The sequence below is a fragment of the Hydra viridissima genome, unplaced genomic scaffold, assembly GCF_058129835.1.
Source record: "Hydra viridissima isolate aposymbiotic clone 2 unplaced genomic scaffold, HvirCarnegie_v1 scaffold_4, whole genome shotgun sequence".
Lineage (NCBI taxonomy): Eukaryota > Metazoa > Cnidaria > Hydrozoa > Anthoathecata > Hydridae > Hydra > Hydra viridissima.
Window position 1 is genome coordinate 13,722,128 of NW_028324303.1, and position 27,009 is coordinate 13,749,136.

Sequence of the window (27,009 nt, forward strand, 5' to 3'; positions counted from 1 at the left end):
ACCAATTTCCCCTACAAATTATATTTAAAGTTATATTTACCTAGCTTAAAACTGCTTTTGATTGATTAACAATACACCATGCATAAAAACAATGGTTTTCAGTAACTTTTTTCCCGCACTTTTTTTTAAAAAAACTTAGTTTTAATGTGGTTCTGTGATTGGGATATGCCTTTCTTAAGAATTCGAGTTTAAAAGACCTGAAGCTTTATTTTATGAGTTGCAGTGTATGCTGAGGTGTTAATTAAATGTTCTTATACATACAAAGTCATAACAAAACCGCTAGTGTGGATATAAATATTAATCTTACAACAAACACCATACAAAAACACAAAAAACGAGGATGATCAGCGATGAGCGATGTAGCGCATAAACATCTAAGTGTTTAAAATTTCGATACAAAAAAAAAAAATTACTTAAAAAAAATGCTTGCTGTTTCTACAAAAATGTAATCGCAAAAAAATTCCTCGTTCCTAAAGAAAGATTAATTATTGGAAGTAAATTGACGTTGTAACTGTTCATCAGAAACATAATGACTACCCCCTCCACACCTCCATCCGCCTCCTTGCTTATACCAGGAGAAACCTGCGGGACATGGGCATATTTTGCGTATAGCGTTTTGAATGTCTTGGATCTTTCGCTGCTCTTCTCTCAGCCGTTCTTCCTCTGCTTCCCGGCGCTTTCGTTCTTCCTCTTGTTTTCTCTTTAACTCGAACAACATCTGCTGACGTTTTTCTTCTTCTCTCTCCTCTTGCAACTCACGAAGAAGTTCTTTCAATAAGTTATCTTTTTCTTCTTGAAGTCTTAAAAAAAACAAATTTTGAAATTTGTTAAAAAAACAAGCATAAATTTTGAAATTTAAAATTGAAATTGAAATTTCGAACTTAAATTTCAAAAACAACAACGAAATCAAAAACAAAAAACTATCAACATGTTTCAAATGTATGTAAAAATTTTGCTATCAAACTATACGTTCGTACAAACACACCCATCAAATTGTTAGTTTAGCATATGAATAGTTACATAATGTTTCTAGTATTAATCAAATTTTTCATGAAGGTTTTGTAAGCACATAATACTCTGTGCGCAACCTATACAAAGCACATGATCATCTGATTAAAAGCACGTTGTTGACTTTATGCCTTGGTGCATCATATTTAAGATTATCAAATTAGAATTAAACTAGAAAGTCTCCGAAGAAAAACACAACCAAAATAAAAAAACTTGTTCGTTAATCTACATCGACTTCACCTTTTCTCCTCTTCTTTCTTTAACTCTTTTTTCTGCTCCTCTTCCTTTGCAGCAAGTTTAGCAAGCTGCAGTTGTCTCCATATTTCATCTGGTACGCCAGGGTCACGAGCGTCATCAGAAACATCTTTAGTGTCAGTTTGGTCTTGCTTTGGAGAATAATTCTTTTTTTTGATATCTTTTGATTTTTCAACTTCTTCAAATACATTCTTTTTTGACATTTTTTGTGCTGCTGGCATGACATCTGACCAAAATGATGAAAACAATAATTACAAAGATAAAAATTAAACTATGAAAATTATTAAAGGAAGCAATTAAAGACAAAATGTTCATCAAATATTGATTCACTTTTTTCACCCTGAGTCAAATAAATGGTTTTAGCATATCCATTTGCTTTAACTGTTCAACTATTTATAAACTGGTACTTAAATATTAATAAATCTTTTACTTCGCTTTGTTTTCATTCTAAAAACATATTTTATTTATCAATACTTTTAATCTGTTGTCTCACTGTTTATATCTTGTTTATATTTATTTACTAAAAGCATTTTACTTAGCTAGACATTTTTTGTAAATAAAAATCTATGAAATACTATCACTACCTGATTCATATTGAACTTGTTGAAACTTGTTTAGCTCGCTCTGTAACCTCTCATTTAGTTCTTCTTTACTGATTTTAGGTTTACGATCTTTAATCATATTATTTAAAGCCATTAAAGCATCAGATTTGCAAATACGTTTTTTAGACTCCGGTGCTTGCGCAACACGGTTTGCACGTTGTTCTAATACTTTTTGCCACAATCCAACTACGTCACGAGCGTTTCCCCATCCGGGGAACGAACGCAGCTTAAAAGAAAAGAAGGCGGAAATTAAGTCACAAGTTTATTGAATTCTCGCATCACGTTCAATTTCAATTTAAAAATGAAAAATTGATGCAATATTTTTTGCTTTTAAAAATGATTTGCATTTTTCATTTTACTAAATATTTTTTTAATAAACTAAAAAGTGAAAAATAAACAATTCTATCAACATACAGTTTAACACAATTTGTGCATTTTTGTATGAGAGAATTTTTAGTTTTGTTTGGTTTAAATTGAAAAATCCAAAATACGTTTTGGTTTAAATAGAATAATCCAAAATGTTTTTGAAGTTTTACTGTTTTTATTGTATTTTACACCATGAACAAAATATTTAGAAACAAAACTTTGATACTCAAGAGGTTTATTCTTTTGTAGAGTTACAAGTTTTAACATAGTTAACCCAAAGGAAAATAGGGAAGATAGGAAAAATTAATAAAATTACAACAGCCCTTTTGGCTGAATATTGTTTAGTCCGATTAAGCTTACTTTAAAGCATGTAAAAAAAAACAGTAAATACAAACATACTTCCTCTAATCCTTGATAAAAACAGTCTTTTAAGTCTGAATCAAAATCGTAATTATCAGCTTGAGCTTTCTTTTGAAGAAATTCGATGCAGTCTTTGCTGTCCCAATCCTCAAAATCTATGAATCTTTTAAACCTTCAAAAGCAAAAGATTTTAAAATAAAATTTTTTCTTTTCATAACTAATCATTAAGACATGAAAAAAGAAATCCCAAATTTATCTTGAAATTTTATTATCTTAAAAAATAATTCAAGCTATTTGTACAAGTTTATGAGTTGGATTTACTATGACTTTTGATCATTGCAATTCAATCTAAATACTAATCTAATCTAATCAAATAAGCAACAAGAAAGTTTTTTTTCAATTTGTTCAAGTAAAACTTTTTCTTCTTATAACTAATCGTTAAGACATGACAAAAAAAATCCCAAATTTATCTTGAAATTTTATTAGTGTTGTGACCAAAACTAAAAATTGTAACTAACTTAACTAAAAAAACCATAACTAAAATTAACAGACTAACTTTTTAGTCTAACTAACTTTAGCCGACTAACTTTTTAGTCTAAATTTAGTCAACTAACTTTTCAGCCTAACTAACTTTAGTCGACTAACTTTTTAGTCTAACAAAAACTAGTCGACTAACTTTTTAGTCTAACTAAATGTAGTTGACTAACTTTTTAGCGTAACTAAATTTAGTCAACTAACTTTTTAGCGTAACTAAATTTAGTCGACTAACTTTTTAGTCTAACTAAAACTAGTCAACTAACTTTTTAATTTGCAAAAAATATATTGTTACTTTTACCCAAAAAATATTTTTTAAAAATCTTGTAATGTGTAAGTTGTGAAGTGGTTTGAGCGCCACTTTTTAAATAACAAATTGCTTTAAGTTACAATTTACATCTCCAGGGTATCTTTTTCAAGGTCGATTTTCATAGTTTTTCAAGTTTTTGGAGAAAGGTGCAAACCTTTATATACATATACACCTGGAATTTTGTAATAAAACTTATCTAATTAGTCCCCTGTTATTATTAAGTACTTGTTTTAAATTTCAATGAAAAGCAGTTAAGGTCTGGATTTTTCAATTTCTAATTGAAGTGAATTATAAATTATAAAACACATGTGAAATCAATTTATAAAAAAAAATGGTGTCATGTTTTTGAAAGGTGTGTTATGTGCAGAAGCATTTTTGGATTTCCTTTATATAATACCTGCAATGATTTTTTGAAGTAATAATACCTAATTTATTTTGTTCTAAACTCATAAAAATGCAGATATTCACAATGACAACAAAAGATTGACAGTTAGGCAATTAATGTTTTTTATTATTTCTATATTGTGTAATTGAACATATATCTTGTTCAACTCTCAATTTTGTTTTTATTTTAAAAAACATTATTAAAATGCTAATAACTAATTGTGTTTTTGGTATAAAATATCTGCTGTTTTGACGGAGTTGTTCTGCTAACAAACCAATTTTTATTTAAATCAATAAAAGAAAATTTGGGGCAATACTAGGTACAAACAAAACAATTTTTATACCTAACTGTCATAAATTATATTACGTACAAAACAATAATTTTTGATGAATATCTTTAAATTGATTTATTTGTCATAATTCATACTATGTTCATATAATTTCATGGTATTGGTTATTCAGTTCTTTTTTAGCACTAAATCTTGTTTTAGCCAACTAATTTTAGTTAGACTAAAAAGTTAGTCGACTAAATTTAGTTAGACTAAAAAGTTAGTTGACTAAAGTTAGTTAGACTAAAAAGTTAGTCGACTAATTTTTGTTAGACTAAAACTAACCTTAACTCCCACCCTTAAATTTTATTATCTTAAAAAATATTTCAAGTTATTTGTACAAGTTTATGAGATTTACTATGACTTTTGATCATTGCAATTCAACCTAAATACTAGGACTTATCAAAAGTTTAAAAACTTTTTAACCAGACTAAGAACACTTCACAAAAATCTTTGAGTGAATTGCAATTTTTACCTGCATTTTAAACCCACACATAAAAACCACACCCATTTGGTTGATCAAATTACAAGCAATAGCAAATATAGTAATAGCAACACACATACACAAAAAAGAACTAAACAAAAGTGTTTAAATAAAATGTTTATCAATAAAAATACAGTCTAGTTTTTACCTGCTTTTTAAGCCAACATTTCTTGAAAGCATTAGATCCATGTCTTTTGGATATCCAGCAATAATGATGACTAGTTTATAATTAGGATCTGTCATTGCTGCAACCAAGGTTGTTATAGCTTCTTCTCCGTAATGACCTTTGCCCAACTCGTAAGCTTCATCAATAAAAAGAATTCCACCTCTAGCAGCATCTAGCTTCTCTTTAACTCGTGACTTGGTTTGACCAACAAATTCTCCTAAAAAATGATTTGCAGTCAGCTGGTAAAAAACTTTTTTCCAAATATGACAAAAACACAATTACTTTTAAAACTTTTTTTGAAACTTGAAACTAGTTTTAAATGAGTTACCAGTTACCAAGTTTAGTTTTTTTTCGTATTTAGGGGTAGAAAGGGTTGTTTGTAGGGTTGTTTAGTAACTAAACTAAATTTAATGTTGAACTTTAAACAAAAACATGTTTTATTTCACAACTATTAACTCACCAAAGTTATTCTTTCTAAATCTTACAAATATAGTACCAAATCTTTATAGTATCCAGTATAATTTTTCATATTTAATCGTATGTGTTAATAACATGCATTTCGTATACATTATATTATATTACACCATAATAGTTTCTTGTTTAAAAAAACGCATGCTGTGTGTTTTTGAAAGTAAATATCTTATGCTTATGTGTTAAAAGTATCAACATACAAGGAGTAAATATTATATATTGCAAATCATACAGAGCTACAATCCTTTAAACATTATTTAAAAAAAACAACAATTTGACAGTGGAAAATGAAATTCATACTTTGAATGTTCTAGTACAATATATTTAAGTAAATATTCTTAAAAATGAATTCAAATTTCAACATTAAACTTTTTAGTTTAGTAACTTTAGTTACTACAAACAACCCTCTTTACCCTTCAAAAAACTTAAACTTCAAATATTTTAAAACTTGATAAACCATCTGAAACTAGTCTTGAATTAAAAAAAAACTTCATTGAATTAAGATCATATAAATTTTAAGTGAAATCTTGAATATAGCTATTTATTTTATTGAATAAAGTAAAATTATAAAACACTACCTGTTAATCCAAGTCCTGAAGTCTCTTCAACATGCTTTCTAGCTAACAATCCTAAATCAAAAAGTATTTCTGCCATAACTCTTGCAACAGTGGTTTTACCAGTACCAGGAGCTCCCTGAAATACAAAATGGCCCAGTTCTGGACAATCTTTTGAACCTTCTGCTTGAGCAACTTTGAACAGATTTCTGATTTCAATAAGCTGCTGTCTAATTGTTTCCACTCGATACAACTTTTCTAATGGTGCAAATGGATCACTGCCTCTTTCTATTTCACCGTCACTTATATCTGAAGGAAGTAATTTAATCTTGTCACCTGAAGTCAGCGGTCGGCTTGATGCTTTGGCCAAAGCAGCTCGAATCACATTATCAATTGCACCCGCATTCCCAAAATTGGCTTGTGCACGCTGCTTTTCTAAAAGTTTCAAAATGGCTTCTGAAACCTATGAAACAAAATAAAAAGTATGTTAATGGTGGGGCCATTCTAATATAACTTATTTTTATTTCAAAAAATGTTTGATTTAATTTTTTAAACATCATTTCATTACTTAACCTTTTGGATCTTTGATTAAAATTTAAGCAAAGGTCTTTGTTAAGTGAGTTTTTGTTATAAATATTTTGAAAAAGCATACTTTGAAATTGATTCTCTCTAAAACTTATTTATATACTACTAATCATATTTTTCAATAATGTATTTTTTGACTAAAAAATACAAGTAGAAGACAATCAGACATACAAACAAAAGAATTAGATAAATAAATAAAAAAAAACAAAACAAAACAAAAAAACAAAAACAACAAAACAACAACAATATAAACATTAGAATTGAGTTTATGTACTTTAAACTAAGCAGCAAGGGTGTGGCATTTAAGAATTCTGCTTTCATAGGCCTTATGATTGCAAAAAAATTAAACTTGCCTCTATAGACAACTGAATGTTTTTCTTTTTGCAAACACTCTTTAGAATACTGAACAACTCAGACTCTGTGTAATCTTCAAAGACAAAAGCATAATCCATCGCAAAACGTCTAGCTAGTCCTGGGTTCTGATCACGAAGCATTTCTCGCATTTGAGGTTCATAACCAAGCAACAAAACAGCAATGTCATCACTCTCAGTATTTTGCACCTTCTCAACCAAAACATCCAGTACCTTAAAAAACATTTTTAAAAACCTCTATTCTTACACTTTCAAACAGCAATCTTAGATGATATACATAACATAGAAATAAATTTAACAAAGAAACTAAAAAGTAAAAAAAAAACAGAAAAAGTGATGAAAGACCTTTTGTGACCACAAAGAGAAAAGATAATAGATTGAATACACACACACACACACACACACACACACACACACACACACACACACACACACACACACACACACACACACACACACACACACACACACACACACACACACACACACACACACACACACACACACACACACACACACACATACACACACACACACACACACACACATACACACACACACACACACACACACACACATACACACATAACAAAATTGAATATGACATTATAATAAAACATATTTTATGATGTGAATACTTAACTGCATTTCAACAAGGCCATACTGTTGCTCAACATGAACCTAATCAGATTGAAAAAAGAGATATAAAATATGTTATTTTTGTGAAAAGTGCTTTTTATAAAACAACATGAAACTCATGTTGAGCAACAGTATGGCCTTGTTGAAATGCAGTTAAGTACAATACTCCTTTGGACCTTGGCTTAATCAATTAGATATACAATCTGAAACAAAATCTTGATAAATGTATCTTTTTAATAAAGTTTTATTCACATCATAAAATATGTTTTATCATAATGTCATATTCAATTTTGTTATGTGTGTATGTGTGTGTGTGTGTGTGTGTGTGTGTGTGTGTGTGTGTGTGTGTGTGTGTGTGTGTATGTGTGTGTGTGTGTATGTGTGTGTGTATTCAATCTATTATCTTTTTTCTTTGTGATCACAAAAGGTCTTTCATCACTTTTTCTGTTTTTATTTTTTATTTTTATATATAGCAAAATAATACTATCTTGGTAAATTTATATATTAATATATAGCAAAATAATACTATCTTGGTAAATTTATATATTAATATATAGCAAAATAATACTATCTTGGTAAATTTATATATTAATATATAGCAAAATAATACTATCTTGGTAAATTTAAGGTGGCACACAACTGAAAACAAGTTGTTTTTTCTGAAATAATTTGCAATTAAATACTTTAACATTTAAATATTAGGCAAAAAAAAACAACCTCTATGCCAGGAATCGGTTCTCCATTCAATTTAACAAGAACTTCTCTAGCTGTAAAGTCAACAAAACAATATGTTGAAAGACTGGTAAAAGCATGTTGTTAATAGGAAAACTCAGTTCAGTTTGCAATAGACTGGTTGTTTCTCAACCAGTCTTTTGCAAACAAACTACCGACCTCGATGACAAAATTAAAAAATACTAAAATTAAGTTTCTGTGTTAAATTTTGTTAAAAAAAGTTTTGGGTGAGGAACCCCAGACCCAGTCTACTTTTTTGATAAAATCTTCTATGAGTAGATATATTAATAATATAGCCAGATGTTCTACAATTTCATTGAGGATTGTGGAGAGGATGCTCCAGATAAATTTCGCTCCATCATTAATTTTGTATCATCCAATATTTATGATTACATTGAAGAGTGTGATTCCTATGAGAGCATTATTGAAACTCTGGAAAACTTATATATAAAAATCCCTAATGAAATTTTTGCAAGGCATCAATTACTAATAAGGCATCAAACATCAGGTGAATCTCTTGAAGACTTTCTTTAGGAAATACGCAAACTTAGCAAAAACTGTAATTATAATGATTTCTCAGCTGAACAATATCGAGAGGAACAAATAAGAGACGCTTTTATTTCTGGAATAACTTCAAATAACATTCGCCAATGCTTTCTTAAAAAGTCAACATTAAATTTAAAATCAGCATTTAACCAAGCTTGCTCTCTTGATATTGCTCAGAGGAGCTCTGAGTCGTATTTACAGAAACCCCCCTCATCATCAACCAGTCCAAATATTATTGCTACTATAAAGTTACCAAAAGAATCTTCAGCAACACTCAATGCTATACCTATTCATCCAAAAACATATTGTATTTATTGTGGTAATCAATCTCACAACCAACTCAATCGAACCTCTGCTCGGAAAAATTGTTCGTCTCAAAATGTTACATGTTTTAAATGTGGAAAAAAAGGACATTTCTCCAAATTTTGTCTTGGCCGGCCAATCAATAAGACCCAAAGTGTTACTGCTGCAGTAAATAAACCAAGTTTGTGTACTGTTTCAAGTGGTTGTCCTGAGAGCCTTTCTCATGCATCTGTTGGTGTCAAAGTTAATGATGAATCATTAACAGCACTAACTGATTCTTGTAGTTCAGATAATTTTATAAGCAAAAAAATTATTGATAAATTGAAAATAAAAACGTTACCCAGTAAAAGAAAAATTTCTATGGCCCTCACAACAATGGAGTCTGGTTTGGTTGGTTGTTGTTCAGTTAACCTGGAACTAAATGGTTTACTGTATAATAATGTTTGATTTGGTGTCTTGGAAAGTCTTTGTAGTGATATCATACTTGGCTATGACTTCCAAAAGCAACGCAAACATCTTATTTTTCCATTTGGTGGAGAAAAAGAAGACTTAATAGTCACAAGGAAAAATAACCTATGTGCACTGCAAAAGGCTAAAATAAAAATACCTTCCTTGTTTACGAGTATTTCAAACAAAACGCAGCCAATAGCTACCAAATCAAGAAGATTTAATAAAGATGACCAAAATTTCATTGAAAGTGAAATATCACAGCTTTTATCAGATGGTATAATTGAGCCATGCTTCTCACCATGGAGAGCCCAAGTAGTGGTCGTAAAGGATCTTAATAAATCAAACAAAAAAAGACTTTGCATTGATTACTCTCAAACAATTAACCTTTACTTTGAATTAGATGCATACCTTCTCCCCAGAATAGATGATATGATAAACAAACTTGCAAAATACAAGGTATTCTCTACCTTTGACTTAAAAAGTGCTTACCACCCAATTCCTATTAAAAATTTAGATAAAAAGTATACAGCATTTGAGGCAAATGGTAAATTGTTCCAACTTTGCAGGATTCCATTTGGAGTTACTAATGGTGTCTATGTTCCAAAGATCTATGAACAAATTTGTTGAAGAAGAAAAGTTACATGACACTTTTCCATACCTTGACAATATAACCATTGATGGGTATGATCAGGTACATCATGATGAAAATTGTCTACAGTTTCAAATTGCCTCACAACGTTGGAGCTTAACATTAAATGAATCAAAATCTGTCATTTCAGTTCCTTCGATAAATATTCTTGGTTATTGCATTAGTCATAACAACATAAAACCAGATACTGAACAATTACGTCCTTTAGATTTACTACCTCCTCCATCTGATGTTTTAATACTTCGTCAAACTTTGGGTATGTTTTCTTATTACTCAAAGTGGATCCCCTCTTTCGCAAATAAAATTCGACCTTTAATTAATGTTAAATCATTCCCAATTGATAGAGAAGCATTTGAAGCATTTCAATTACTTAAAAGGGAACTTCACTCTGCCACTTTGAGTTCTATTGATGAGAGCTTACCTTTTGTTGTTGAATGTGATGGCTCAGATGTAGCTGTATCAGCTACCTTGAATCAAAATGGTCGCCCAGTTGCTTTCATGTCTCGGACATTAAACAAAAGTGAAATTAATTACCCAGCAGTAGAAAAAGAAGCAGTGGCTATTATTGAAGCTGTTCCAAATTGGCGACATTTATTGTTACGAAATCAATTCCAGTTAATCACTGATCAGCGTTCTGTAGCTTTTATGTTTGATAACCAAAAGAAAACAAAGATTAAAAATAGTAAGATTCAGTGCTGGAGGATGGAGTTAGCAGAGTTTAGCTATACTATACTGTATCGTCCTGGAAGTGATAATGTAGTCCCTGATGCAATTACGCGTGCTTTTTGTGCCACAATTCAACCTCAAACAAACCTAAGCGTTATACATAACTGTTTATGTCATCCAGGAGTCACTTGTATGCTTCACTTTGTTAAATCTAAGAACTTACCTTTTTCCACGGAAGAGGTCAAGAAAATTTGTTCTAACTGCCATATTTGTTCAGAATTAAAACCAAAGTTTTATCAATCTGCATATGTCAGTGAGTTAATCAAATCAATACATCCAATGGATTGCCTAAGTATAGATTATAAAGGACTATTGCCACCTAATTCAAGAAATAAGTACTTATTTACAGCTATTGATGAATATTCTCGGTATCCATTTGATATCCCGTGTCCAGATATCAGTTCAACAAACGTTGTGAAATGTTTTGACCAAATATTCTCTTTTTGTGGTTTTCCAACTTACATTCATTCTGTATGTAAGAGGCTCATCATTCATATCTAATGAACTAAAATCTTACCTGACTCAGAAAGGAATTGCAACAAGTAATTCCACTCCATATCATCCTATCAGTAATGAACAAGTTGAGAGATATAATGGGTTGATATGGAGAAATATTTGTTTGGCACTAAAAACCCACAACTAGATATTAGAAATTGGGAGATTGTTCTATCGGATGCCCTTCACTCACTCTGTTCGTTATTATCAACCGCAACTAATTGTACACCCCATGAGAGATTATTCAGTTTCCCTCAGCGTTCATCATGTGGAACTTCATTACCCTCATGGTTAAATCCTGGTCCCATTTTTCTTAGACATTTTGTGCAAACAAACAAAAACAATAATCTTGGTGATAAAGTCGAATTAGTGGATGTAAACCCAACGTATGCTAATATTCGTTACCCAGATGGACGAGGATCAACTGTTTCACTTCAAGATCTTGCACTATATTCTGCCCCACAAGAAAAGTCTTATAATATCAACAAAAATAGAATTATTGAATCTCATGATAATGTAACTGCGGAAGTGTTTAATGTAAATAGAAGCCCAACCCCGAAAATAGCATCTGAAATAAGTGTTGAAGTAAATAAACCAAAAAACGAGTCATCTACTGACGTTTTGCAACGTTCTACAAGAACTTGCAAAGTTCATGCAAAATTTGATGACTTTATACTAAACTGATGAAACTAGTTTTCTTTTCTATATAGATGGGAAGATTGTTGTGATTTGTTGTGTTTATATTACTGTTTTTGAACTTTTTATGTTATGTATATATTTAAAACTCTTGTATCTTTAGATTAGTATTATTGTTGAATAAAGCCTTTATCAAGAGGTTTATGTTTTTATTGGGTTCATCAAAATTTGACAAAAAGCAACTAATATCTGTGTAGTTTAAAAAATGAGTATCATTTTGAAGGATGAGCAAAGAACAGTAGAACTGAAATTAAAGTTCCAACTTAATAGTCAACTTTGTAGATTAAAAATGAGGTTTCTATGTGCATACAAAAAAAATTAAACAATATTTAAATAAATAAATTTGAACAATAAAGATATAAACCATGCAAACAGTTAGTTTCATGCATGGTAATTACTTTAACTGTTTAATTATTAAGGACCACTGCAATCATATGATCAACAAAATTGCTTTTTTATTGAGCACCACTGTTATCATTAAACATGCTGTTGTCATTTAACAACAGCACCACTGCTTTCATTTAACAACAGCACTACTGTTGTCCTTAAACATGTTGTTGCCATTTAACAACAGCACGCCTTGACACTCATTGATGACACAAAATTCTTATTTTGATTAAAATGCAATAAATAATTTTTTTAGAGTAAAATTAACCTACAAAAAAAAAACAACGTACTTTTGACTTAATGGGTTAAGTTGATTTTTGAATGCATAAAGATACCATTTCAAAGTGGTACTTACTTCTTTTCCATAATGCTTGTCATTTAAATTGTAAGCTTCATCTATGACAAGAACTTTACCTCGAGCTTTCTCAAGCATAGCATTTGTCTTTTTTGGAGATTCTCCAATATGTGAGCCAACAAAATCACTAGCTGCAGACATAACAACATCCCCAATTGACAAGAAATTCAATTCTTTTAACAAACGCCCATAAAGTTTTGCACAAGTTGTTTTTCCAGTTCCTGGATTACCAAGAAATAAACGATTCAGCATAACAGGTAATGTTTCTTTACCCATTAACTGAAGTGTGAAATTTTTTTTACAGATCTCAATCAACTGATTAACGCTGACTTTTATTTTTTGCCAACCTACTTTTTCATCAAACTCTTTCAAAATAGCTTTGAGCTTAGGGTTATCCAAGGGAGATTCACCCACAACATCCTCAATACTCAAAGTCATTTTTGACGCATCAAAGTCCTCTCTTGCCATTGCAACTTGGATAGCTTTTTCAACTTCTTTGCGAACTGCCCTTGCATTTCCAAAACCTTTCCTACCTGACATTTTTGCAAGTCGTTTGGCTACCACAGTTGAAACACTGTCATCACAAGCAAACTTGCGTTTCTCTACTTCACCATTCCAGATTGTTTTTAACTCACCTTCATCAAAATCTTCAAAGTAAACCATTTCAAAACGACTTTTAATGCCTTCATTGAAAGAGAAGAGTTTTTCATTCATATCATCTTCATAACCTGCTAAAATAATTGAAAGATACTCTCGATCATTTTCAGAAATTACTAATAGTTCTGAAACTATTGGTTTTCCTTGTAAGTCACCCTTGGGGTCCAGATCATAGGCTTCATCTATAAACAGGATGCCATTTTTAGCAGAAGCAGCCAGTTTACGAAACTCACTTGGACCATCATCTTTCAATTTTTGTGCAGAAGTTTCAACAAATGTTCCAGCTGATCTGAGGCCAGTGTCTTTAAGAATATCTGCAAGTAATCTTGCAACAGTTGTTTTTCCAGAACCCTATGGACCAAAAATGTATAAATAAACAAAAGCTATACCAATTATATTTCACTATCACAATTTTGCTAGAACTGAAATGACTGAGAAAGAAGCAGGTATGACAAATCAATGAAGATAAAATATTTGACTAAATATTATTACTGGACACTTAATTTAAATTTTAAAATGAAAATTAAAAAAGAAACAAAAAAGATCCTTAAATTTGTAATTAAGAAAGCAAAACAAAGCCAAAAACAAAAAATCAATTTAAAGACTTGATAGATGAACAAAGAAGATTACTATTGAAAATATATATTTTGTAACTCTTAGTTAAACACAGTATATAAAAGGTAGTGATTAAAAAAACCTTTTCAGTTATTATATTTACTAAAAAAAAAAAAAGTTGTAAATTTTAAAGAAAGGAAAACTTACTGCATTGCCAAGAAAACAGAAATTCAACGCCTTTGAATTTGCAGATTTTGCTTCAGGGCTAAGTTTTGCAAACTTTAAAGAAAATTTAAAAAGATCAATGGCAAACTCTTTTACTTTCTTCAAACCAGTCAATTTAACTAGAGTATCCATGCCTGCAGAAGTAACTCCTTCTTCATCCTTCAGTTTGTTCCAAACTGACACAGGGTCATTTGAACTAGTCATGATTGGCATAGCTTTAGCAGTACTATTAGACTCATTATTGATTAATTCTTTTTCGTGAACTTCACACCATAGTTTCACTGCATTTGAATTGAACTTAGAAAAATCTTTCAAGAAAGTTTTACCCTCATTTTGTTTGTTTTCATGGAAAGCAATGCGAGCTTTTGCAAGAAGAAACAAAGGATGTAATAGAACCTTATTTCTTTTAACAGCCTCAATATAGCAATCAAGTTCAGCTTTAGCATCATCAAATGCATCTAGTTTACACTGCTCTAGTGAAGAGAGTAAATGCTTCTCAGGAAGATCTTGTTTTTTTAAAAGTTCAGGAAGATTTTTTAAGACATTTAATCCAGAAAATAAACTTCGTTGGTTATCAGAGACACTAGAAAAATTAATCAAAAGCGCAAATAAAACTTTAACTATTATCAGCTAAAATAAAAGATTACAGACTATTAGTTTAAATATAAAAAAAAAACAATTTATGGCCAGAAAAACTTTTATCACTAGTTAAAGGAAATGATAATCGAATATAAAAATACAGTGACTTTCAAAAATATTAGGTCACAGATTTTTTTGCCATTGTTTAAATTATTTCCATGCTTTTTAAAAAAAAATAAAAAAAGACAGACGATTTTTAAAAATTTTTTTATTTAAAATACATTGTATAATCAAAATAAAAAATATCAAAAAAATGTCATTTTGCTATCAAATTCAATCAGGACAAAAAACTATAATAAAAAAAATGAAAAATTATGGCATATGCAGCTCTGAATGTCACGGTTTAATTCAGCATTTTGCATGATCACCACGTATTCATACAGGCTTAAATAAGTTTTGTTCCAAACTTTTTCCTATCCATTGCAGAATCCTTTCGACATTCTCTCTTGATAATTTCTTGTCCACCTATGACCAAATATTCTTGATGGGATTCAGATCAAGCAATCTGGGCAGAGTAGAAGGCTAATATGTTGCCTTTAAAACTTTTACCAAGTATGTGTCATTACGCTATTCTGTTGGAAAGTTCAATTTTTATGCCTTCCAAAAAAATGATCTAGCAGTAGGTATAAACTTATTTTCCATCATCACTTCATAACTATACTAGTTAATTCCCCCTTTATAAATATTTTGAAATCTTATCACCTTATGAGAAATGCATCCCCATACACCTATCAAGCTGCCACTGCCTTGTACTCTTGGTACACAAAATCTTCTCTTATATTTCCTCCAAAGCAAATCTTTTAACAATAAATCTTAATTTACAATTAACCACCTCAAAGTTTGATTCATTACTAAAAAATTACCTTATGTAATTATAGCGTTTGTTTGCGTCATTACAGCCTTACTTGTATATAATTGTATGTGTGAAAAGATATGTGTGAATACCTAGGGAATTTGTATATAAATTGTGTTGAATTTTACAAAGATAGAAGGGCGTTTACGCACAACTAACAACGATCTTTTTCATGCGAAACTACAAGCTATTTCGGCAAAATGGCGACTAAACTTGATTTAAAGTTAATTACAGAGTTTAGTGGAAACGATCAATAGTCAGTTGCGGAGTGACTGGAAAAGGTTGAATTGGTATGTAAAGTAATTGGTGTAACCGATCTGGCACGTGTGGTTCCTCTCCGTCTCACTGATGGTGCTTTCGTTGTATATCAACAGTTAGCAGAGACTGATAAAGAAAATTTTAAGAGAATATAGGAGGCTTTGCTTGAAGCTTTTGCCGTTGATGCATTTATAGCCTACGAGCAGTTTATCACGAGAAAGCTGAAACATGGAGAAGCAGTTGATGTTTATTTGGCAGAACTACGAAGATTGTCTACCCTAATTGGTGGGCTACCAGACAAAGCGATCGCGTGTGCCTTTGTTGCTGGGCTCCCCGAGGAAGTTCGACGGATGCTGTGATCGAGTTCTCGTATGGATGATCTTACAACACATACAAAGTTTGCTATAGCTGCAATGAAAAGTAGTGATCCAAGGTTGCTCAAAGATAAAACACAATCAGTGTGCTATGAGTGCAAACTTCCCAATCACTTTGCGAGAGATTGTCATCTGAGAAGAAATAATAATCAAAACATGTCAGGTAGAAGACGGGAAACAAGCGATGTGCTGTGTTACTCGTGTCAAGAGTATGGACATATATCGAGAATATGTCCAAAAAACGGTATGAGGGAGAAGATGTCTGGGCCAGTTCTCTCCCTAAACAATCAGTAATGTCGTTACCAACCATACTCTTGGATATTAACGGTGTATTTCAGGATGTGCTAATTGACTCAGGATGTACCTACTGCATCATCTATAAAAAATGTACGACAAAAATAACGAAGAAAGAAGTTAGCGTGGTAACTGTTAATGGACACCAACAGCAGAGCGAAGGTGTTAGCCAAACTCGAATCACCGCGCCAAATGGAAATACAGTGTGTGTGGAAGCACTTGTGGTCGATTTCAAACCACTGGGTTTTTGTTTCCTAATGGGTATGAATGGAATAATGGCACTTGGTGGAGTATCGATTTCTGCAACGCGGGATGTTTGTTTTATGAAAAAAGAACCATGTTTACTTGGTCTAAAAAGCGATTTGTCAAAAGATGTTCATGATATGAATATAACAGCTCAGGATTTCACAGCTTCATTTGAAAAGAAAAATAGAGAATGGATAATTGCGTGGAAATGGAATACCAAACCTGAAAATCTGGTGAATAGAATTGCTGAATATACCATCCCTATCGGCATAAAACACGATTACGAAAAAGAAATTGAAGGGTGGATAGAGAAAAAATGGCTGCAAAAGTACGAAGCGAAAAAACACGGTCCAGTAAAATGTTTGGTTCCACTTATGGCGGTGGTGCAGCAAACAAAGGGAAAGTACGACCAGTGTTAGACTTCAGGGAGCTGAGCACGTTTATTGAACCATTTACGGCGAACACGGATGCATATGCTGACAAACTTCGAGACTGGAGACGGCTTGGAGAAAATATTTCAATTATTGATTTATCTTCGGCCTACATGCAACAAATCAGCGAGGAACTCTGGGCTTACCAAACTGTTGTGTTCCGTGGACAGAGGTTTTGTTTAACACGTTTGGAATTTGGCCTGAACTTTGCGCACGTCATAATGAAAGCAGTTTTGGACAAAGTTCTATCGCAAGACGAAAAAATCTTGAAGGGAACATCATCATACATTGATGATATTCTTGTAAATGAAGACATCGTATCAGTTCGCAGTGTACTTGATCATTTGGATATGTATGGACTAGATTGTAAGCCGGCGGTTCGTGTGTCCGAAGGAGCGAGAGTTCTAGGATTACAAGTTGGAATTGAAAATAAGAGGTTATTTTGGAAGAGAGACAACGATTTTGGTGAAGTTCCAAGTTCTCTAACGAGGCGAAAAATCTTCTTTTTACGTGGAAAAATGACAGGGAATCTTCCAGTTTGTGGTTGGTTGCGTGTAGCTTCGTCATTTGTTAAAAGGACGGCAAACGCCCTAACGAAAACATGAGATGACAAGATACAATGTGATTTTGTTGAAAAAATGGTGAACGATATGGTAAAAAGAACACGTAACAACGATCCTGCGAAAGGAGTTTGGAATGTTTATGGCAACGAGGCAACAGTGTGGGTGGACGCTAGCTCACTAGCGCTAGGTGTGAGTATCGAAGTTGATGGCAATATAATCGAAGACGCTTGTTGGTTAAGAAAAGATGATACAACACATATAAACATGTCGGAACTCGATGCAGTAATCAAGGGACTAAACATGGGTCTCAATTGGAAGGTGAATGTCTTGCATATTTGCACTGATTCGAAAGCAGTATTACATTGGGTCACCAATGCACTGACTGGAAAATCCAGATTGAAGACAAAGGCTTCAAACGAAATGCTGATTAGAAGACGGCTTCAGACCATTACGAATATTGTGGATGAATACAAACTCAGAGTGGATATCAAATTAGTACCCTCGGAGTCTAACTTAGCCGATGTACTTACATGAGTGCCTGGAAGTTGGTTGAAAATGATCGATAAGCCCACAGAACTTGCTGCAGGTTGATCGATTAGTGCTTCTCTAACTCCCAAAGATATAAACCATGTTCATAAGTCCACAGGACATTATGGTGTGAAGAGAACATTGTATTTTGTTCGTAGAATTTACCCATCAGTAAGCAGGGAGGAAGTCAGACAAGTGGTTGAGAAATGTTTAGCCTGCCAATCAATTGATCCAAGTCCGATAAAGTGGCCAAAAGGGAAGATCGAAGTAAAAGAGACGTGGCAACGGCTTGGTATGGATATAACTCAATATGAGGGGCAACATTTTCTTACCCTGATTGACTGTGGACCTTCAGGATATGCAATATGGCGTTATCTTAAAGACCAAACTAGTGCGTGTGTCATTCAGGAATTAAACGCAATCTTTCTTGAACGAGGCGGTCCAAACGAAATTCAGACGGATAATGATACAGCATTTCGAAGCACATTATTTTCACAATTTATAAACAAATGTAACGTTAAACTTTGCTTCAGGTGCGTATACGTTCCTTCAGGAAATGGAATTGCAGAACGATACCATCGAACAGTGAAAAGAACGGCGAAGAGAGTTCCGTGCAGCATACCCGAGGCAGTTTACTGGTATAACGTCAGCCCAAAAGACTATTGTAAGTCATTTACAGCACCCGTTAATAAATTATACTAATACGAAATTAGAGTTAGAAGAATTGACGACGATAAAAACGCATATGAACCTCATGAGAAGATCACCAACAAGTTTAATCTTGGCGATGAAGTGTGGGTAAAGCCCCCTGACAACCGATGTGACTCTCAATACAAGATTGGAAGAATTACAGGAATCATTTCAGAGCAAACGGTAGAAGTGGACAAAGTAAGCCGACACATACGCGACCTAAGACCCGTCAGAGTTGATAACAAGTCGAATGAGGATCTAGAAGATGATGAAGAACTGTGCGTTGTATTGCCTGAAGACAAGACAAACCAGACACCAATGTTGCGAAGAAGCACCCAAAAAAGGATGGCACCTGAGCAATATAGTCCATGAGGTGAAGTGGTCGTTATGACCAAGGTGGAGTGTAACTATAGCGTTTGTTTGCATCATTATAGCGTTACTTGTATATAATTGTATGTGTGAAAAGATGTGTGAATACCTAGGGAACTAATTTGTATATAAATTGTGTTGAATTTTACAAAGATAGATGGGCGTTTACGCACAACTAACAACGATCTTTTTCATGCGAAACTACACCTTAGTCCAAATTGCTATTGACCTGTGGCGCCTTTTCTTACACCACTTATCTTTTAATGATTGTTATTTAAATGGTAACAAAACTTTAGTAAATTTTTGTTACCATTTAAATAACAATGCTTCACTCATTTCATATTTTTCTAATGAATTTTAAAAAGAAAATTTTATCATGAAGCAGAATTTAAAAAGTTTCCAGATCAATACTTCAAGATTAAATGAATGGTACAGAGGAATTCACGAGGAGAGTGTTACATAGCATCAAAAAAAAAAAAAGAAAAAAAAAGAAGGATACAATGGCAAATAATAAAAAACTTTAAGTGCAATGCTAATCTTTCAAAAAATTAAAAATCAGCAAATGTTAGAGAATAAAGTCTTTTTTTTAAAACAAATCAGCAAAATAGATGAAAATGGATAAAAATTAATAAAAAAGATAAAAAGCTTACCCAGATGCATTCATGCAAAACTGGAGTTTATTCATCAAATCTTTTTGAATATGTTTAGAGATAATTTCAGCTCTTCCCAGGCTTTTTCCATTCCAATCCTTCACAAACTCCAGGCCATCAGGTCCAGTGATGAAAATAGGGTTTGAGGTCAAACTCTTTTTCAGAGTTATGGCATGCACAGAAGAGGTTGCATTTTGAGGAATGATTTGTTGAGTATATTTGGGATTAAAATACTTTCTGGTTAACATTTCTGGAGGTAACTGACTTAACTTGTTCTGAAGTAGCTTTAATTGTGGAAGCTGTAAAGTAAGCTTATAAGTAGCTACAAAAGCATAAGGCTGCCAGATAATGAGGTACTCCCAGTTATTTTCACAAAACTGGAGACTGTCAAACCCATTTTCGCTAATGTTATTGGCAAACTTCTTCAAACTTTTTTTTTTTTTACTTGTGGCTTCGATTTGAATAAGAGTATTACATACTAGAGCAACACCAAAAAGAAGCTCAACACAAGCTGTTTTTTTATTAACTCCGCTGATAAGTTCATTTATGTTTTTAATTGTCCATTGACAAACTTGAATACCAGTTAAAGTTGAAGCTTTCATTAACACATTACTTGGGTATTTTTCTAAACCTAACTGATGTTCATTTAGCAAAATAAAACAAGGAATGTACTTTGGCTCAATCAGAGGACGTTTCAAAGGAGTCTGCTTTAATAGCCAAACAGATAAACTATCAATCAATTGATTTTGATTAGTCAAAAACTCTTCTAAGCTTGATGAACTCATCACTTTTTCAGATTTAAATGAAAACAACTCTTTAGGAAAAGTCTCCAACAGGGCTTGTTCTGACTTTAAAATAAGGTTTTTTCCTTCTTCAAATGAACATTCAGGGCAATCAGATAAATATCCTTTCTCGCATATTGCAACATTTGTAATGGTATGTGTTCTTTCTTTGGAGCAAACCCAATCAGTTAACTTTCCACAGCTTACTCTTTCTCTTTGTTTGTTACAAACTGAAATCACCTGATTCTTGCAATTTACATAATTCCAGCAGCTCATCATCACTTTTTCACTGCAAACATATTCTTCTGGATGAGATTTGTAATATGAATAGGATGAACAATCTAAAGTTACATGGTGACCACATTTCATAGGTGCATCTTTTAACAAATCTGGGCACTTGCGAGGTACCTTAGATTCCAGTTCTTTAAAAGCAACTCCACAATTAATATTGTATTGGTGACCACAAGATTTTCTTTTAACTGCAATAAGTTTCTTGCAACTTCTAACATACTGCAGCAGTGGATTTGAAGGAAAAACAGGTGCTGGACAATCATCAGATAAAAATCCATCATCTAAAAACGGATTATAGTTTTTGTGCTGCCAAGGTTGCCAGTTTCCAAAGTTAGATAAATGGCATGGTAAAGATATATTGTGTCCACATATTGGGTTTTTTATTTCAATAGATGCCTGGCATGGCTGGATATGTTCATCCCTAGCCAGATAACACTGAAGCTTCTCTTTGTGTCCACATTTACGATGCAACATAACTTCAGATAGACATTTCTGCTGAAGAATAGGATTATTGAAAGTTAAAGAGGTCTGCCCTTCTTTAACCTCAGAAACGAAATGTTTTGTAACCAAGATTGCTTTCAATGATTGCTTTTGAAAACAAGGTATTGTAGCGGGATGTCCACAATCTGGATTTGTAACTTCAACTTTTTGAGTGCATGTCATCCCTTTTGATGCTTGCTCAAATGCTAAATGGCATGCCATTTTAGTGACATGATCACATCTGTGTATAAAATCAACATTTTCTGTGCAAAGAGAGTCAGGTGGTCCGTAGTTTTGACCCTCATACACTTTTCCTATCAGAAAAATATACATAAAGCTTAATCAAAAAAAAAAAAGTTTATCAACCAAGTTATTTATGTACTTATATATAACATTGTATTAGAAACTAATGAAATACATATCGAATAACTTTTAAATACAAAGAATTTAAGAATTTTCTTTGCTACATCTTTCTTTTCTTCAAAATAATAATAAGCATGCCTTCATACTTTTTTGTAAAGGTTGTAAGTTTTTTTGAAAAAACTATATGATTATGACTTAAAATTAAAAAGCAATTTTTTTTTTAAAAGTAAAACTGAAAAAGAACTTTTTAAAGTTTAATTTACCAACTACTTTTAGCTATAAAACTACACATCTTTTTTTTAAAATGCATGCATGGATACATTCAAAAAATATTCTATATTCATGAGATAATAAATTTCTTCAATTGAAAAACCTTTATTTTTAAGTGAAGAAACTTTCTTCAAACAGGATTTATGAATAAAACAAACCTCGATTTTTTCAAGGAATGCACAGTGGGCCAGGTGGTAGACAAAACCTCAAAAAAAAATATTCGAAATACTTCCAACTACTCAGTATATTATGTATATAAGAGCATAATAAATGGTTTAAAACATTATTTGTAGTTTGGTAGTACATCATAAATGTACAATTATCAATTACAATTGAATATATTTAGAAATTCATTTATTAATTTTTTTAATAGATATATCACCTATAACTATGACAACGAATAACCTTTAAATTATTTAACATATGCGAAATTAATTGACACATTAATAAAATTTAATTTTATAGCTTTACGAAAAATGCCACAACAAATTCCAAGGTCTTGTATTAAACTCACAGTTTCATTTTGAAATATAAAGGTAAGATTCTTATTTATAATATTAAAATATTATATTAAAAGTGACGCATATAGTTTAGAACCTGCTGGAACCGCTTATTAATGTTAAAATAAGTTAATACAATATATGTATAGCCTGTTGGTGGTGTTTAATTCTGCTCTTAGCTGCCCCTTTAAGTTTGGTAAACATTTAAAAAAAGATATTTTCGTAAAATGCTATTCGCGACAAACCTATTTTTTTGGTTTTAGGTAATAATAGGTGCTGTGCTTATTATACTGGCCTAATTAAATGTAGCTGAAATGAAAATAATGACCATATTTATGTTATATTTTTTTATAGTGGTTGCACTAATAACGTTAAAATCATTTATTTGTAGTTGATATGAAGATTAGTGATGTCCATAAACGTATACGGCATGACCAACTAAAGCCTGGTGATAAATCATTTTCTATGTCTGTAGAAGCTATTCTAGTCTCTATGAATTTGGGTTCTACTGGATGTGCTGCGTTTTTAAAAGTATATCAAAAGAAATGGAAGGATGCAAACCGGGGAAATAAAAAGTTTGAAAGTAAAAATAAAAATTGGTTGGCTCAGGACTTTAAATCTACATACAGTAATAATATATCTGAGTCTGATAATTCTAGTCAATCACATAATATTGGTGGAAGACCAAGTTGCTCCTTTGAAGACGCATCTGACAAAACCAAAAGAAGAAGACTCAATGATGTTATAAATAATTTTACTACTGATGAGTTGCTCCACTCAGCAAGGCTTAAATCAAGGAATGAGTTTAATTATGAGGCTGCCAAGCAAGTTGCTGAGATATCAGAACCTTCTAGTCAATTTAAAAAGTATACACCTAATGAAGGTCTGGCATTAATTATAGATGGTGGCATGTCAAAATCAACCTACCAACTTATCAGAAATGGAGCTGAAGAACGTGATTGCCATATATATCCTTCATACAAAAACATAAGATTGTCTAAAGCTAACTGCTATCCAGAGAACATCTTTGTTGATGATTATTCAGCACAAATACCACTACAAGAATTACTAAAACATACAGTAAAAAGACTCTGCGAGGTGCAAGCTCCTGTGATCAGCACAATGCTGGATTGTTTGACCCGGTTGACTTTGCGTTGCAAGGCCGGGTTTGATGGGGCTAATGGGCAAAGCGTGTACAAGCAAGTGAGTAGTGAGGAAGCTGGAGATCGTAACTTAAAAAAAGAAGAATCTCTGTTCATTACTTGCTTAGCACCACTAGAACTCAGTGGGTTCTGCAATGATAAAGAAGTACTATTATGGCGTAATGACAAGCCATCATCTACTGCTTATTGTCGTCCAATAAGATTTTCTTTTCAAAAAGAAAGCAAAGCTGTTGTCCTAGAAGAAGCAAAATATTTAGAATCTGAAATAGAAAAATGTAGTATTTTTAATGTTACTTTTAGTGGAAAAGAACTGGTTGTCAAAAGTATTATAGAACTGACCATGATTGATGGCAAAATTCAAACTATTCTGTCTGATGTGACTAATTCAACTCAATGTTGCTCTGTGTGTGGTGTGTCTCCAAAAATCATGAATAACTTAGAAATGGTGCTGAAATTGGACAATGCTAGTAACTTAGAACTGAAATATGGTCTTTCTAGCCTGCATTCCTGGATTAGGTTTTTTGAAATGGTATTACATATTGGATACAAGCTGGAAACTCAAAAGTGGCAGTCTAGAGCTATTGAAGATAAGGAAAATGTTAAGCAAGTGAAGAAACGTATCCAGACAGAATTTATGAATCAAATGGGACTGGTTGTGGATTTCCCAAAAAGTGGAGGATCTGGTTAGTGAAATTACATAAATACTTGTATATGAATCATCAGGTTAACTATCACATATATGCAATTTGTAGGTACCAGTAATGATGGAAACACCGCCCGACGAGCCTTTGCAGACTATCAATTAACTGCCAAAATTTTGAAAGTAGATGAAACTCTTTTATTTTATTTTTACATCATTCTAGTCACTTTATCATCTGGATTTGAAATTGATAATGTCAAGTTTAAAGAGTTTTGTATTACTGCTCTTAAACTTTACATATCTAAGTATTCCTGGTATTACATGTCACAATCAGTACACAAAATTTTAGTTCATGGTCATGCCATCATTGCTAGACAGTACTTGCCAATTGGACTGATGTCAGAGGAGGCACAAGAGGCCCGCAACAAGGATTTTAAAAAGTTTAGGAAAGATTTCAGTAGAAAGACTTCTAGAATAGACACAAACCGCGACCTGGTTAACAGACTACTTGTATCTAGTGATCCTGTCATAACATCATTAAGAAAAGGTCATAACAAAAATAGTAAGAGTTTTAAAAAAATCCCCAGTGAAGTTTTGGCTTTGCTGAGGGAATCAGCTCCACCTTCTTCTAGTTCTTTGTAGCTAAACACAATTTCTTGTTTGATTTTTTGAAAAGAAGGTTGATTTAAAAAAAAAATTTTTACTAAGCCTATTAATTGTAATTTTGTTATTAAAAACTAAAATATTCTTGATAAAAATAAATATTATTTCATGTATAATGATTATTTATATATCGAAATGGGTTTGGGGAGCAATTGGGTAATAATTAGGTTTTGTCCACCATATCCTATATATCTGGCCCACTGTGGAATGCTTCAGGTAAAATCACAATTTTGGAATGTTTTGCCGGGATTATTCTTTTTCTTCCAATCAACAGTTTCTCTTTTAAAATGCTAGAAATTCTGGAGACGTTTCAGTTGCTATTAAAAACCTAATCTTTTACAGAAAAAAAAATGAAGCAAGAGACTTATTTTTCACATGCACTTTTTAAAAAAAAAAACAGGAGTAGAAAGAGTGTATTTAGTTGACATTAGTAAAACTTTGAGCTAACTTGTTGATAATTTAGGTTTGCTTGAAAAAAACAAAAAAACAAAAAACAAAAAGAAAGAATACTAAGATGATATTCCTTACAAAGAGAGCTACAAACACTTTAACTGATTGATCAAGGATTTGTTTTTTAAGAAGTCATTCATCTTAATTGCTAACCTAAATTTTGTGTAGTATTTTTTCCAAAATGAATAAGAAGCAGTGACTTTAGGGTATATAACTATAACAATTAAATGCATTCTATGTAAAAGTTATATTCAATTTCAATAACATAGACTGATTTGCAAAACTATATTTATAGATGGAGAGGAAATTGGGCATATTCTCTAACTTTTGCTTCTAAAATTTTTTCAATACAACACTTTTGCTTAATGCACAGGGGAGGCTTTCTTTTCCTATATATTGACAGAAGAGATAATTGTGAAGTCAGATATTAACAGTTAAATGAGCTTGTCAGGAACCTTCCTGCCAACCTTGTTAAAAGTTTCCATAGAAAAATCATCAAAAAACTTATAGTATTTTAATTGGTGTTTGGAACACCTCAAAAGGACATGGCTTTTTTTATGGAAAGTTCTCCCATGGTGTAAAAACAGCAATTGAAGTACCATGGTTTTTTTTCATCTTTTTTCTATAAAGAAGCCGTGATTCATGGATTTCTATAGTAGTCAGATATAGAATTGTACGTTTTTTTGTTAATTTTTCTTTTATGTATGCTAAAAGCTTTTTTTAAACAGATTGATGTTTTTGGCACTTTAGTGATCTTACATTTCTTTTTTGGTGTTGACCAAAGATCTTCACAGCGTGCTTCTGGTTGGTTGGTAGGTTTGTCCTTTTTTTAAAAAAAGGTATTTTTTGTTTCTAAAGCCAAATCTAGGCCCATTTTTGAAGAGTGAGAAGCTTAATCTGGACTAAATACCAATTTACAACTCCTGTAATACTTTTTAATAAATGGTGGTAGTATGTTTCCTATATATTCTTGGGTGTCTTTCCTTTCTGTGAAACTGTTATTCATACCAATACCTTTTTCTTATATTTTTTTTTGTTATGATTTTATTGAACACCCTCTCTCTCTCTCTCTCTCTCTCTCTCTCTCTCTCGCTCTATATATATATATATATATATATATATATATATACAGAAGGATATATACAAATGTATATATATATATATATATATATATATATATATATACAGAAGGATATATACAAATGTATATATATATATATATATATATACAGAAGGATATATACAAATGTATATATATATATATATATATATATATATATATATATATATATATATATATATATATATATATATACAG

At 31.9% G+C, this 27,009-nt stretch overlaps 2 protein-coding genes across 4 annotated transcripts in view; one reads left to right on the plus strand and one right to left on the minus strand.

Annotated features, from left to right (window-relative positions):
• Nucleotides 1–280: 280 nt before the first annotated feature.
• Nucleotides 281–27,009, minus strand: part of LOC149890005 (uncharacterized) — a 52,346-nt gene continuing 25,617 nt past the window's right edge. For all 3 annotated transcript variants that reach the window (XM_090086372.1, XM_090086373.1, XM_090086374.1), the window contains 10 exons: nucleotides 20,090–21,956; nucleotides 14,177–14,777; nucleotides 12,758–13,765; nucleotides 6,762–6,992; nucleotides 5,848–6,286; nucleotides 4,781–5,015; nucleotides 2,631–2,763; nucleotides 1,848–2,091; nucleotides 1,249–1,489; nucleotides 281–800 (listed from right to left, as the gene is read on the minus strand). In XM_090086372.1, coding sequence (XP_089942498.1) covers nucleotides 482–800; nucleotides 1,249–1,489; nucleotides 1,848–2,091; nucleotides 2,631–2,763; nucleotides 4,781–5,015; nucleotides 5,848–6,286; nucleotides 6,762–6,992; nucleotides 12,758–13,765; nucleotides 14,177–14,777; nucleotides 20,090–21,956 — 5,318 coding nt within the window. In that variant the 3' untranslated portion in view covers nucleotides 281–481. The remainder of the gene's footprint in view (nucleotides 801–1,248; nucleotides 1,490–1,847; nucleotides 2,092–2,630; nucleotides 2,764–4,780; nucleotides 5,016–5,847; nucleotides 6,287–6,761; nucleotides 6,993–12,757; nucleotides 13,766–14,176; nucleotides 14,778–20,089; nucleotides 21,957–27,009) is intronic.
• On the plus strand, nucleotides 22,678–25,345 carry LOC149890006 (uncharacterized). Its single transcript, XM_090086376.1, has 3 exons — nucleotides 22,678–22,811; nucleotides 23,167–24,621; nucleotides 24,691–25,345. The coding sequence occupies exons 2-3, from the start codon at nucleotides 23,172–23,174 to the stop codon at nucleotides 25,218–25,220; spliced, it is 1,980 nt and encodes a 659-aa protein (XP_089942502.1). The 5' UTR covers nucleotides 22,678–22,811; nucleotides 23,167–23,171; the 3' UTR covers nucleotides 25,221–25,345.